At 29.7% G+C, this 13750-nt stretch overlaps 1 protein-coding gene across 1 annotated transcript in view; it reads left to right on the forward strand.

Moving 5' to 3' along the window:
- The first annotated feature begins 487 nt into the window (after positions 1-487).
- The window catches only part of LOC149417983 (uncharacterized), a 43636-nt gene continuing 30373 nt past the window's right edge, over positions 488-13750 (forward strand). The window contains exons 1-3 of the mRNA XM_089639271.1: positions 488-1041; positions 4637-4845; positions 10625-10760. Of these exons, the coding sequence (XP_089495397.1) occupies positions 993-1041; positions 4637-4845; positions 10625-10760 (394 nt within the window). The 5' untranslated portion in view covers positions 488-992. The remainder of the gene's footprint in view (positions 1042-4636; positions 4846-10624; positions 10761-13750) is intronic.

A 13750-nucleotide genomic window follows, 5' to 3' on the forward strand; every position in this document is an offset into this window, starting at 1 on the left:
AATAATATATATGTTCTGGATTTCCTCATTAAAAACCATTAATAACCTTTTAATGAAGACAGAAGAATAAAGGATTTCTTAGTTAAGGAACTGATACCACTTTAAATATTTTTTGAAGGCCTTCCAAACAATCTGTCCAAAAGGACAGAAGAATTAATTTGAAAGTCAAACATGAAAATTTGGTATCCATGTACGCATATAATTCAAACCAAGGATACAAATAGCTTGGAATTAACTGGGTTTATTTATCACGTTCTCCCAGCCCCTGCGTTCATACTTAAATGCAACTTCCAAATAAAAACTGGTCGCTCTAATAGTCTAGCGGGTGGTGATCATTCGGCTCCACCTACTCAGATAATGCACCGATCTGTTACTGGCATCACTGGCAAGTACGAGGCGGTACCTACTCGAGAATCCGTATTCCCATTCCTATTCCCGTATCCCGGAACCAGAGCGACGCCAGTTCGTTCCGACGCCTTGTGTTGCGTCGACGCCTTCACGCCGACGCTCGTCCGCTCTTAAATCGCCCCCGAAAAAAACATCACTAGAATTTAAAATCGAACTTCGTAGTACCTACAAACACAAACAATAGTTAAAAATTTAAATGAAGAATAATTTTTGCTGGTCTTATCCGAGTTACTAATATAGTGTTTTAAACATGTAATTTTAATTAAATTTGAATGTCTGCGCGGGAAGTTGCGTCGAATAATACTAATAACATAATAATGTAAGTTAGCCAATGTAAGTGTTTTCGTTTCTGTACGCTAGATGCCATCACATCATTATTAAATGGCAGTGTTGTTAATTATTATTTAAGTAGTCTAAAATGGAGATGGTAATAAGTGCAGCGTATATAAAATATGCGAAACGGCAATTAATTAACAACTGTGAACCATTCAGTGATAGTGTAACGAGTGACAGTCATATCCTTGGATATGTAAGATACAGAGAGGTCAATTTGTTCAAGTTCTAAGTGGCATGTGAATGCAATAATGATTTTTAATTTATGTGTGATTTTTGTCATCATCTCATTTTTAAATGGTAAGAATAATGTTATTGACTATTAATCATTTATGTTGATTACTGTATTCTATTTATAATTATTTCAACCATAGTTATAACAATATTAGTTTATTATATAATGTATATAGAATTATTAATACGTAGATTTTATGGTTTAACCTAAGAATATTTTTAAATTATCTGGTAGTCCGTAAAATTTATATCTGTAATAGTTATTATATTTATGAATTTTCCCTCTTATATGTGTTCATCAATAATGAAAGAATAATTTTACTAAGTTTTTTTTATGTTGGTTATCAAAATGATCGAAACAAGTAATCATTTTATATCTGTAAATGGTTTTAACCACTTGTATTAAATATAACTAAAAAATGACCTTTTCTATGCATAAAATCGTTTATTAAAATGATTATTTTTACGATTAGTTATCTTAAGTAGAAATAGTTAAAATTTGCTGATTATAAAAACAATTAATTCAAAATTTAATTAATAAGATTCCGTTTTTAGGTAAGGTTAGGTTGCAGGTTAGGAAGTATTGCATAAATTTGTCAAAAATTTATTAGTATAATATTTTATAGAAGCAAAACAGTACTTTGGTTAAAGTGATAAAATCATTTACAGATATTAAATATTTTGTAATGGTTACCTATACAGGGTGTCCGGGGGTAAAGAGTGCTAACTTCGGGAGGTGATTCTACATGATGGTTGAAGTAAAAAAGTCACAAATCTTTTATAGAAATTCCAACTTTTCAAAATATTTTCCATTGAAGAGTATTTAATTTCCCTTACAAACAATTGAACTTCTTTTACTTAAAAACTACCATAAAATGTTGGAATTTCAAAAAAAGTTATGTTTTTGTCAAAATAATTTCTAATGTAAACGTTTCCTTATAATGTCTAATTCGTGGTATGTATATTTATTAATTACTGGGTGAAATGTGTAGCAGTGTATAGATATGTGTGTGTAGGTGTTAGTGGTGTTCTGTGACGGGATATGGATGTATGTGTATTGAACAATGTATATCATTGACGTGACGTTCCTTTTCAATATGGGCAGGTAATTCAAAAATATGAAGGATGTTGAAGTTTGCTAAAATATTATTGATGGTAAGAGCATGGGTTTTTGGGTAATTGGCTGCTGAATTTGGTTTGTAATTAAGCGTGTGGAATAGTTCTGTATGGCGTGTATGTTTCAAAGGTATGTCAAAATTAATTAGTGACAGAATTTCGGTACAATCAATGTTATTGTTTAATATTCTATGTATAAATGTCAAAGCTAGTCTTACACGTGCGCTATACTCTCATAATGTAAGTGAGCTTAGTCTGTTTCACCACATATTACGAGAGTAGCGCTCGCATGAGACTAGCATTAATCAGTTACTGATCGGCTTTGTTGTAAAGATTGAAATATACATTAGTGTTGAATTTGAACGCAAGATATAAAAAAAAATAATGGTATACATGTTACGCCATCGAACAGTTTATACTGCGGGTTCCAAATTGGCGAAGCATATTCCAGTGTATCCAGTGTGCGAAATAATTAACAAAATAACTCACTACAATGTACTTACTACATCTCAAAATACTACAATAATAAATAGTAAATACTTTTTTTTTCGTTTATTAAAATATATTTTTGTTATTTGTTTTTTGGGGTGTTATGCCGTGTTGCGCTAACTCCTTCATTAGCCAACGTTTCAGACAACGTTCCAGTGTCCATTATCAGGGCAGATGTGTATTATGTATCTGTGTATCTCATGTATCTTAAATAATATTTATTGAAATATAATTTTTACATTTTCATAGAAAAAATAGATTAACATTATTAGAAATTACCACAAGTAATTATCAACGATGAGGTTATATAAAAAGATATTAAATAATATAAAACAAAAATGAACGACGTGTAAAAATACAAAAAAATAACAAGTTCTAAGCTGTTAATTTAATTAACACGTCCCTAATTGAGAATAACTCGTGGTAAGTACATATAAAATTTTACAATATTTACTTAACTAATTTCTTTAAGAAATCTTATTAAAAAAATCTTTTAATGGCGCGTTTGCGTTTTCAAAAAAACCGTGAGCAGAATCACAGAATCGTTCTAATTTAATTATTTTATCAAAAAAAAACTTTTCGCAAGTTATGCTTTAAAAAATTAAAACGAATTTGTTTGAGCCCGTACATACGCATTACGAATTTGAATAAATCGTTTTATACGTATAAAAACTCAGTTCTTTCAGCATACAAAGCAATATTGTATCGGTGATTCAATCCAATATTGTATTTGTATGCCTTTTTTGAAAGAGTTGAAGTTTTATGGGGACCGAACAATTTATTCATATTCATATTGCGTAAGTATGGTTGCAAAGAAATAATTCGTCTTAATTTTTTAAAACTTGTAAAATATGTATTTTCATAAAATAATTCAATTAACGCCATCTGTGAATATAAATATAAACGCATTGATTATCACGTTATTTATTGACATTAAATTTTAGACATTTTCTAGGACAGGTTGTCCTAGAAAATGTTCTACTATCTACTATCTGACAAATTTATAGCTATTTTAGGAGTGCAGCAGTGAAAAAACAGATGACGCAATTAATAATATTCTCACTACTCCCCTTTCCACCATGAATTTTATGGTTTCTAATAGTTAATAAAATTATTTAACAAACTTTATTTTTTAGTAGATCATTGTCTTTTGGTGGGACGTTATGTACGTTTTCAATGAAGTATACCTATTGCTTATTGTGACTGGTGACTTTTGTTTCCTTTTTGAGAAAGATATTTTTAGAAAAATCCAGTTAGGTAGGTACCTTATTTTGTCGCTGCATATTTTTTCCTAGCCATTAAGTACGTTTACTTTATTTTTTTTAAAATTTAAATGCTATGATACATATTATACAAGGTTTACTGCATAATACACTGAAATCAGATTTTTTTAAATAGTTAAATAACAAAAAAAAATAAAAAAAATTACAAAAACACAATACACGGTACATATAATTTTTCATTTAAATGTACATAATATGAGAAAAGTGAAAAAAATAAATAAAACCAAAAGCCAAAAATAAACCAAAACTAGTTTTAAAAGTGCAGATGGCATAAAAATAAGAGTACAGGTTGATAATACGTAATTTACTAGCTATTTTGCCAAAGCATTGGTATTATTTTGTACAAGACGTGTCGTTTGCTAAAAGGGGTTATTTTCTTTTAACTAGCCTTGTCAAGCACCAACAATGATTGATGTTCACTTTACAAGGACGTGTTTTTCGACAAATTATTGGTATTTACTTATACCAATATGTTTATTTTACCATAAAGGGCTATTATTATTATTTTGCCATGACGTATATTTTAATATTGCTGAGACGTCTATTTTGCTCATTGAATAACATCTGCTATTATTTCAAGAACTGTATTTTGCCAATTGATATTTCTTTTCCCTTTTCGATGTGACTGTCTTTTTTCTCATTTTAAGACATTGAAGTATACAACAATGCAGTTTCTTTTATTTTACCAAGGAATGCTTGGGCAAATGCTTGACTGTACGTGTATTCACAACACACTATATCCACCATTGCATTAAATCTTTTATTACTTCCAGGGATGATGAGTATCAATGTGTCTGAACTGCGAGTATCACCACCAGCCGTGGAACGCGGCGGGAGCGTGACGTTGCATTGCGTGTACGAGCTGCAGGGGGACGACTTGTACTGCGTGAAGTGGTACCGCGGCTACCGCGAGTTCTACCGGTACTCACCTAAAGATACCCCTAATACCAGGGTGTTCCCATTCTCGGGAATCAACGTCGATGTGAGTATACTTATCTGACATACTGATTAGTTGAATAATGAGCATCAAAGTATCCGAGCTGAGTATGTGGATGACTCGTGCGTCAAGTGGCACTGCGGCTACCGCGAGTTCTACCGGTACTACACCTACGGACAACCCCAACACAAGGGTGTTCCTATTATAAAGGATCAACGTCGATGTGAGTATACATATCTGATATACTGATTAGTTGAATGGTGAACATCAAAGAACCCTAGCTGCGGGAGTGGATGACCCGTACTGCGTCAAGTGGTACCGCGGCTACCGCGAGTTCTACAGGTAGGTACTCGTCCACAGATACCCCCAATATCAAGGTGTCCCCCTGTCTCGGGAATAAATATAAATATAAATATTAATACCTTAATGCCAAATTTCATTGATCAAGCTCTATTTTTATCTAAATTAACTCTTTGGAGTACAACAGACTTTACAGTATATCTACGACAATTTTCACACTAATGTCAAAGAGAGAATTTTTTTAAACCATTTCATATTCAACAAGTACCATGAACAAATATAGGTATGAAGGAACTAATTGTAGAAATAATTTTATGAAACTTGCTTTAATTTAAATTGAAAAAAATGATAAAAATGTTAAAAAAAAACTAAAAAATCGTGGTTCAAGATTGTAATATTTCATTGATTTATTTTCATTAAATTGCATTAAATAATGCAAATAAGCCAATTTCGAATCTGTATGATGTTAGTTAGTACTTAAAATAGAAGCAGCTAGTGGCTTGTTATGGAAAGTTATTTAATGCAGTATGAAAACAAAGACAAATATGTTCATTTCAAAAAGTTAAAAAGACCATCATTTTTAACGTGTTCATATATAATAAACGTTAAAACCTAGCTTGATAATCCATTTACACTGTAACCTAACCTAACCTAACATAATCTTATCGATAAGTGAACCTTACCTAGATAAACAATATAACTAATAATATTAGGACTTTAAACCGATATATCAAATGTAAAATTAATCACGTTTGGTGGTTGTGACGTTATCAGGTTTATTTGTAGATCTCCATTTCAATTTTAAGTTTTTTTGTGTATTCAATAACAGTATTTTTCAATTTATAAAACACAACACACAGTTTATAAACAAGTTCTGCTGTGTAATTATTATTCTTAGGAGTGATAGCTGTTTTTTTCTGAAGGCATTGTAAAACGGTTTGATAATTCCTTCAGAAGTCGAAACTGCTGTCATGTGTAAGAATAATAATAACAAAGCAGAACTTGTTTATAAATAAATTGCCTTTAAAAAAAATTGTGAAAATGTTTTTAAATATATAATATTATAAAAGAAAAACTACAAACAAAATAATTATGAAATATAAAAGTGTAAATATCAAATGCCTTTGTTAACATGCCATTAAAACAACATTCCGAAAAATTGGATTAGGTACGTATTTTATCACTTGTGGTGAAGAATTTAACTGCTTTATCAACAGTAATTAAATATGTGACCAATGAAGAACAAAATGTCAGTGAATGATACGTACTAACAGCGAATATTCGCAAAAAGAATAACTTTTTTTTTTGTTTGAGTGTTTGAGATGTTACAAAATGGTTCAATAAAAGTTCAACCGGTAGCGGTACAGATGTGTGCAGCTGTTGTTTTTACAAGTAAGACATACAACATAAAAAAGTGTTTAAATGACGTAAATATACTGGGATGTTGTATTTATTGTTGTTTAATTTTACATGAAAAAACTCTTTAACCTTAACTCGTAACTCTACACGCGCTTTACAATGCCTAACCCTAAACTAAGCGTTTTTTGTAGAAATTCGTTCGAAAATAATCCCCTGCATTATATAAATTATACATGACATTATGACGGATAATTTTTGTAATGAAATGTGGAATAACTTGTTTGTTTTTTTTATTTGATTCATAGTGTAATTAAGCCAGCCTTATGCCGTGACAATAAGTCAAGTTTTCACTATCCCGATCACCTTATGCTCTGCGTGATATTTACACCACGTTTATAAGTAAGGGTTAAAATAAAATACGGTGATTTTTTTGTCATAATATCACTGTTTGTAAATGTTGGTTAAACTTACAGATCGTTAAACTATTCTAAGTTATCAAGCGGTGTGTAAATTGAGTACGAATTTGCAATACTTTCTAGCGATATACGGTCATATAACTTCACCTCTCAAACGTTTTATTAAAGTTTTGAACCGTTTTACATAAAATATTTTAATGGTAAGGTCAAGTTTTTATTAATATAAAATATAAATAACTTACATGCGTAGGGATTTTAAATTTTAGTAATACGTTCATCAGAAATTATTAAAATGTGAGGGTTGAGCAAACCCCCGTTATTAAAGTACGTCGCCTTAACTTGTGGGGTACTTAAGGTTTTGTGGCATCAGACTTCGCTGATGCAATTTATAAGGTATTTGAGCTTACCAACTCATTATCAATAGTTAAACCTGATTTTTTTTGTCTTCCACACGAAAAAATGTTCTTAGATTCTTCAAAGAATCATAATGAGAATCATAATTACACTGGCAAAATATCTATTTTCTAAGAACCAAAAAGTAATTAATATTGGAGATTGGAGGAGCATCGATTGAAAACTTTTGCCTTGTTAATAAAGCGATCAAATAAAAACCGTCAATGTTTAATTATTGGATGAAACATTGGAATTTAATGAAAATATAAGAGCGAAATTCTTTCATTAATTTTTAAAACATAATTATTTTTTTAAACTAAATATGGCAGTTAATAATTTTCCAATTTTATTTCATTATTTTAATAGTTGGCAGATGATAAAGAAATATACTCTATTGAAATTAAAAAAATATATAATATAATAATTTTTTTAGATCTAACAATTGGAAAGAGTAATAAAAGACATACTTTTGAAATATTTAGAAAACCAACTTTTACAGACACTACAATAAATGCAAATTCAACTCATCCTTGGTCTCATAAATTATCAGCTTACCATTCAATGGTACATAGACTCATTAACATTCCATTGGACAATAAAGCGTATGAGAAAGAAAAGGCAACGATACAAACCATCGTGGTTAATAATGGATATAACATAAATAACATTGAAAAAATTATAAAAAATAAGGAATATAAAAATAAAATTAATTTAATATATCCGGCAAATAATAAAATATAGAAAAATTTGCATGTCTCGAATTTATCGGTCCAATATCCATAAAAATAGCAAAAGAAATAAAGAAATGCGGTCTAAATATAACTTTCAAAACCAATAATAACATAGGAACAAACCTTAAAAACTGTAAAAGTAGAAATACTAAGCTTAATAATAGTGGCATATATGAATTAAAATGTGACCACGCCGACTGCAACGCTACTTATATCGGACAGACGGGAAGAGCTTTCTCAACTAGATTCAAAGAACATAAAAGATGTTATAATAATAAAAGCACCTTTTCAAAATTCGCAGAACATCTCTTAGTAAATAATCACGTCCCGCATGACAACAATGAACTAAAACCCTTACACATAGAAAAAAAGGGCCTTAGATTAAATTTACTTGAAAAGTTAGAAATCAATAAAAGAACCAATGACCCTAATATAACATTAATTAATAAAGTAAGGAAAATTATTTATTCTAAGTATGTTCACAAAACCTAAACAATAAAACACATTTAAATAAATTAATAACTACTGCTACATCATTATTGAACAATTAAGAAATACATTAATGTGGGGAAAACAGACTTCAAAATACCCCCACAGAATATGAAATCTATTGTCACAATTATTTTTATCAGTAAATTGGTTTAACCGGTAATAAATCATTTTAAATTTGGGAGGGGGTAAAATAAAATCATATTAATAAGTCGTCTAAACGTGGATAACTGTGATAACTGTAACAATAACAAAAAACCAAAAAATACTTGCAGAACTTAATAATTATATTATTAAATTTGATTTTAATTAAATTTAAAAAGTAAATTAAATGGAGTTCTACGAATTAAACACAAAAAATAGCTTTTACTGTAGTTTGTAGAAAGTTAAATTCAAATCAATAATATTATTATATACACCACTTTGGCACGAATCTGGGATTCTATACTTCCACAACTTTGAGTAGATTTTACTTCGCATTGAAGCTCATTGACTGTGGTTAATAGGGAGTACTCTCCTCGAACCAAACTAATTGTTTTGCAAACTCCCAAGTTCCTGGGATATCTACGACTACCATTGCTGGGCGTGAAAGATAAGCCGCGCCGGCAACAAAAACCTGGCTTAACCTTTCCTCTCCGGTGATGTTAACTGACTTGACAAGGTTCGATTTTATTATTGAGATATTCCAGTGATCAATAAAAATATAATTTCTATCTACTTTTTTACATCTACGTATATATTTTTATGGGATGAGTGGGATAGCACTAAACTCCTCATATTTCGGAATTGAAATAAATACGTTTTATTGTTATTACAAACGTTTTTCATACAGAGTGAATATTTAAGGTATTTCTATATGAATGAATTGGATAAAATAATTGCGGGTACACGTACCAAACGCAAGAGAAAAATATGTTTAAATCATTTAGGAAGACGATAGTATTATTAAATCTAAATGGAAAACTGATAAAAACGACGGAAAATAATCAGGTTTTAATAGCTTGGCGGTTAGAATGAAGGAGATTATGTCTTAATAGATCCCGGTAAGACAGAGGTATTGGATTGGATTCTGTACCGTAACCTTTTTTAATTTTCTGTGTCTGCTTTTTTTTCATGCTTCGATCACATATATTAATATAATTTGTTCATTCGATATTTACAATATGGATTTGTAACGCTATCCTTCAAAAGTTTTTTTAATGAATTGAAAAAATCTGATTTACATTTATCTATTGCTGTTTGTGCGTGCCTGGCTAAGTGCTTTGTCGAAAATCAATGGGAAGTGCCGTTTATGTATGTCTAGTCACACATGATTTAATGCACTGTACTTTACCCTTTTGACTACCGAATTAAAATGTATTTATTAGTTGAACAGGATATATATCAAGCTTGCCACTAGTGAAATATGGACGAAGCTATTGCGTAAACTGTGTTCCCTGATACATAGGGTGACCAGAGAAATCATCACAGTGATAATTCATCACACCTTTAAAAAGTTATATAAAGTCATGGAAAGTGATGAAACAAAAACTTTATTAACTGGGTTAAGTAGGTTAGGTTAGGTTCAAATTTTATTTTTTTTCATCGTTTCTAATGACTTTATATCACTTTTTAAAAGTGTGTTGAATTGTCACTGTGTTGAGTTATCATGGAACCGATACATAGATAGTAAATTTTCGGTAACGTATATCTCACGAATTTCATGTAGTCAAGGATTTTTAATAGATTTCATCACATTAATTGAAATATTTTAACTTTTCTACTATAAAGAGTTACAAGAAATAAACGAAAACATTCGTATTTATTATTCGACCTAAAATCACAAAACTCTGTATAGTGCACTGACCTCCTTACTTATAAACGCGATGTAATAAATATGATGTATAAATAGATGTATAAATTCAGAACAGATATTTTTTACTTATCACCATGGTGTTTGTTTAATTAAAACGGTCTTAAACCAGGCTCACGGCCAGCTTTACCTAATAATCTAATTAGTAATAGTCTGAATGTGCAGCACCGGAGCGCGCGGAAGGTAAAGGTTAACAGATATTATTTTATTAAGTCTCCTGGCGAATTAAAGGCATAGATTTGAGAAGGAATCAACTAATTAAAGTTTTGCTTTTGATTATGCAGCTCGCAGGGTCCAACGCTACGCAAGTCGTACTGCAGAAGGTGGATTTCACCCTGTCTGGAAATTTCACTTGCGAAGTTTCTGCCGACGCGCCATCCTTCACAACCAACGTCGTTTCGGGGTACATGGAGGTTGTCAGTAAGTACATGAACAATTATTTTCTACTAACTTAGTAAGTAATATATATTTTTTTAAATTTAAGTTATGACAACAAGTACAAATCCCACATGTTGCTTAATTCTAACATAGAAAAATGTGTACACAGGATGAACTGTTTTCTTTCCTTTGATATATATTAATCTATTTTGCGTTTTGCATCTTTAACCTAGTATTTTCTATTGGATTTTTCTCGCTCTCATTAAGGCGAAGCTTAATGCTAAATCACTATTTTGATCTATCTAATCTTTATAACGAATTGGTGTACATTATGGATACCAAAAATATGCTTTAAATAAATTCAATGTTTTACTATCGTTTTGCTTGAGTAGTATACAAATAAAAAAATAAATTACTCAATAAAAAATATAAATGTAAACTACTAAAAAAAACATTTTTTCAATAGAAATGTACGAACACGTAAAGGAAACAACTTAAAAAAAACAGTTTTATAGCTAAGATTATCTGTAACAGTTCACTTGATTGACTTTTTTGCTTTCTTATATAATCATTTACAAAATAAATAAAAACCAGTTTCGTGCTTAAAATCTAACGTTTCTAGACTCCGTTTGTAAAGCGATTTTAATGCCTGCTACCTTCAAGGTATCTTATAGGTATACTAAGAATACATACATTTTTGGCTTATAATTTCCTCTTAGAGCGCAGTAAACATAACGATAAAATTCTTTCTATAAATCAAATTCACTCGGTGGGTTAATCAACTTTGTTTCAACCATCATTAAAAAAATATATAATTTTCTTTTTTTTTTATAAGTTATTATTATTTTGGTCTTAACATATTTTACATGATTTTTCGCTTACAATTTTGTGAATTATTATATTATTTACTTAAATAAGCTAGTGTTTGTGTTTATGGAAAGTAGTGTTCTTTAATATATGAGAAAACCACCGTTCTTACAGTGATCATAAAATAAAGAAATAAAAGTTTGCAATGAAAAAGTTAAACAAAGGAAGGATAAGTATACAGATACATGACTAACAATTTTAAAAACTACGAGAATAACAAAGATAAGTGTGTTGTCAACATTACTAACGTGCGTGAATTAAAATATTTTAAAATAAATCTTTCTTACAATTAAATTTCATGCTTCACAACCATATAGGTTCCTTCATCAGGATACAAATAATAATGTCCTATCGGATTAATACGTTAAACTGAGTTTTTAAAAATTATTTTCAGATTCAAAACACCATTTTAAATTTCATTACATTACTTGCGATAGATTTTGATAACAATCTTTTCAAATAATAAATACGGGTTTTTTGATGTTTTAAAGTCTGCTTGCATTTTGGTTAATCTGTTTTAATTTTAATTGTTATTCATGGCATATTTTCCCTTAAAGCTCCGTGCTTCGCGAAACAACTGTGTCTGACGTGTACATGGGGGGTGACGAAATTTAAATATCAACAAAGATCAACATTATTCAAAATGTAAGAACGTTTAATTTTAACCTCAACATCATGTCAGATACAGATGTACCTAACTGAAAATACCATGATACGCTTACGGAAGTGTTTTGAGATTTTATTAATTTAACATAAATTCATTGGAATTATTAATAATCATTTATTCATAATCAGCATTAATCGTCATTCCCCTGTTGTAAAAAAGTAAGGCACTCTGCAAATTGTATTAAATTTTTTAATTAATATTTTTTTTCTTTATCAAATATCAAAATATTTATTAATTAACATATTTATTTAAAAATCTAAATACATTTTGTTAAAACTAAGGGCAAACATAAAATATATGTTTTTTTAATGTTAATTAATACCGTCTTAATCGAAAATATCTCATGTTTGGAGAGGGACATACATACATTCAAGATGTTTCCTCTTTAAATAAACAAAACCAACTCATGGATTGAAATATCCATAGATTGACAAATAAACACAATTTACCAAATTCCCTAATTATTATTAAACACCTACCTAAATAAATTAGTTATATTTTAGGAAAAGACTAACATTGTATATTTATCACTGTGACCTTTAAATATAATCAAGTGATTAGCCTTATCTAGAGAAAACAGACCAATCTCGAAATGATTTTTAATCAAATAGTTAATAATTTTATTGAATTACAGATAGTTGTAGTCATTCAAATTTAACCTTTTTGAAATATTTTTTACTACTTTTAATATTTATATAATCATATAAATATGCAGTTATTTATTCGTGAATTAGCGAAAAACTTAGCTTTTTTTAACCCGTTTTAGATATGCACTGCGTAACTGTTTGGATGACTGATGAAACGTAATTATTACATTGCTTTTCCTGTGATATACAATATATTATTATTTTTTTAGATCTCTTAATAAAATTCCAACTTAACTTAACTGAAGTCCACACAAAAAAATACAGGATACCCACTTACTTATACATGTTTTCATTTCAACCATCACTCACCGCCACGAACAGACGGATTCTACTAAAGAACATAAAAAATGGCGATGGACATGCGTGGTTTTTACGGTTATAAAATAAAATACGTTATTTCAAAATTGAAAAACTTCTGTGAATTTAAAAGTAAAATTGAAAAAGTATCACATGAAAAATGTAATTCAATAAAAGAAGAGCTCTTTTCTTGTCCAGTTTTATGATAGGTGCTTTAAGTTTCGAACATTTCATCCAATCGGGAAGGCAATAGAGCGGATTGATTTTTTCTTTGAATACCTATCCCCACTATATCTACGTAGGACTACCTTAATTATCTTTAGAAAAATCCAGATTTATCACGTCTTCCTAAGGTATTCACTAAAAAGACATTCATATCACGGATATTAAAGTAGAGGATTGCTTCAGTGGTCAATCTACATAAATAAAAATGTTCGATTGTTCAAAATCTTAAATCTCCAAAAGTTCTTCACCGATTGCTTTGAAATTTTGACACAACTTTGTATTCGAATATGCGTGAGTTTTTAAAATATATTATGTAGATGTTACCTGTG

This window comes from Hesperophylax consimilis, chromosome 14, assembly GCF_061612785.1.
Source record: "Hesperophylax consimilis isolate HC1 chromosome 14, BYU_Hcon_1.0, whole genome shotgun sequence".
NCBI lineage: Eukaryota > Metazoa > Arthropoda > Insecta > Trichoptera > Limnephilidae > Hesperophylax > Hesperophylax consimilis.